This window comes from Colletotrichum truncatum, assembly GCF_014235925.2.
Source record: "Colletotrichum truncatum strain CMES1059 chromosome Unknown Contig_0003, whole genome shotgun sequence".
Classification (NCBI taxonomy): Eukaryota; Fungi; Ascomycota; class Sordariomycetes; order Glomerellales; family Glomerellaceae; genus Colletotrichum; species Colletotrichum truncatum.
Genome location: NW_027222400.1, coordinates 6,566,262 through 6,567,029, shown reverse-complemented (window position 1 = coordinate 6,567,029; position 768 = coordinate 6,566,262). Strand labels below are relative to the sequence as shown.

Here is a 768-nt window from a genome sequence, read left to right as displayed (position 1 = left end):
CTACGTTGACATAAGGAAAATGAGAGCGAATGAGCTGAAGACAAACGTCAAGAGTTTGTCCGAGGAGAGAATGTGTCCAGCACCGCTGTTCAAGTTGCCTGGTTGAAACTCGGGATCAACTGTAACGGTAGCGGTTTCTTTCTGAGTGGCCGTCGCCCTGTCAGTTTCAGTCTTGGTTACTGTAGTAGCGGACCCAACGTAGCCATCGTCAAGTGTGACATTGCCGGGGATAGCAGCGGCCGTGATATCCGGCAGACAAGGACCGTCGAGGCACGTCTTGGTGACTAAGCGGGTCGAGGTCAAACCAGGCCCGGTGACGACCTGCTGGATGGTGGTAGTGACCACATCATCGGTCTGCTGAGGCACGGTGAGGACCGCAGCAAGGGGCGTAGGACCTTCGGTGCAGGTTGTTTGGGTAGTAGTAAAGCCAGGTGGCAGCTCATCCCCGTATCCGTGGCACGACGTGATGGAACCCCTGCAGGTCTGCGTGATGGTATACGTCTGCGGCCTCAGGCCCCGCGAGCATTCTGGATAGAAGGTCGGATAGACAGTCGTGTATACTGCTGTGAAGATTTTATCGCTGCCGGTCTCTGTGGGGGCAGGTTGTTGGCCGGGCAGTATGTAGATGGATATTGGCTCTACCCTGGTGACGGTGATGGTGTCGAGGGTTTTCGTCGTCGAGCAGTCCACTTGTCTGTGTTGAATCTTGCCAGCAATCGCTATGCCAGCGAAGGCAAGGAGGAATGTGGACATATTATGAGGGGACAT

At 55.1% G+C, this 768-nt stretch overlaps 1 protein-coding gene across 1 annotated transcript; it reads right to left on the bottom strand.

Annotated features, from left to right (window-relative positions):
- Nucleotides 1-768, bottom strand: CTRU02_206707 (uncharacterized protein; the record flags this gene model as incomplete). Its single annotated transcript, XM_036732363.1, has 1 exon — nucleotides 1-768. One exon carries the CDS (start codon nucleotides 766-768, stop codon nucleotides 1-3), a length of 768 nt encoding a protein of 255 aa, XP_036575839.1.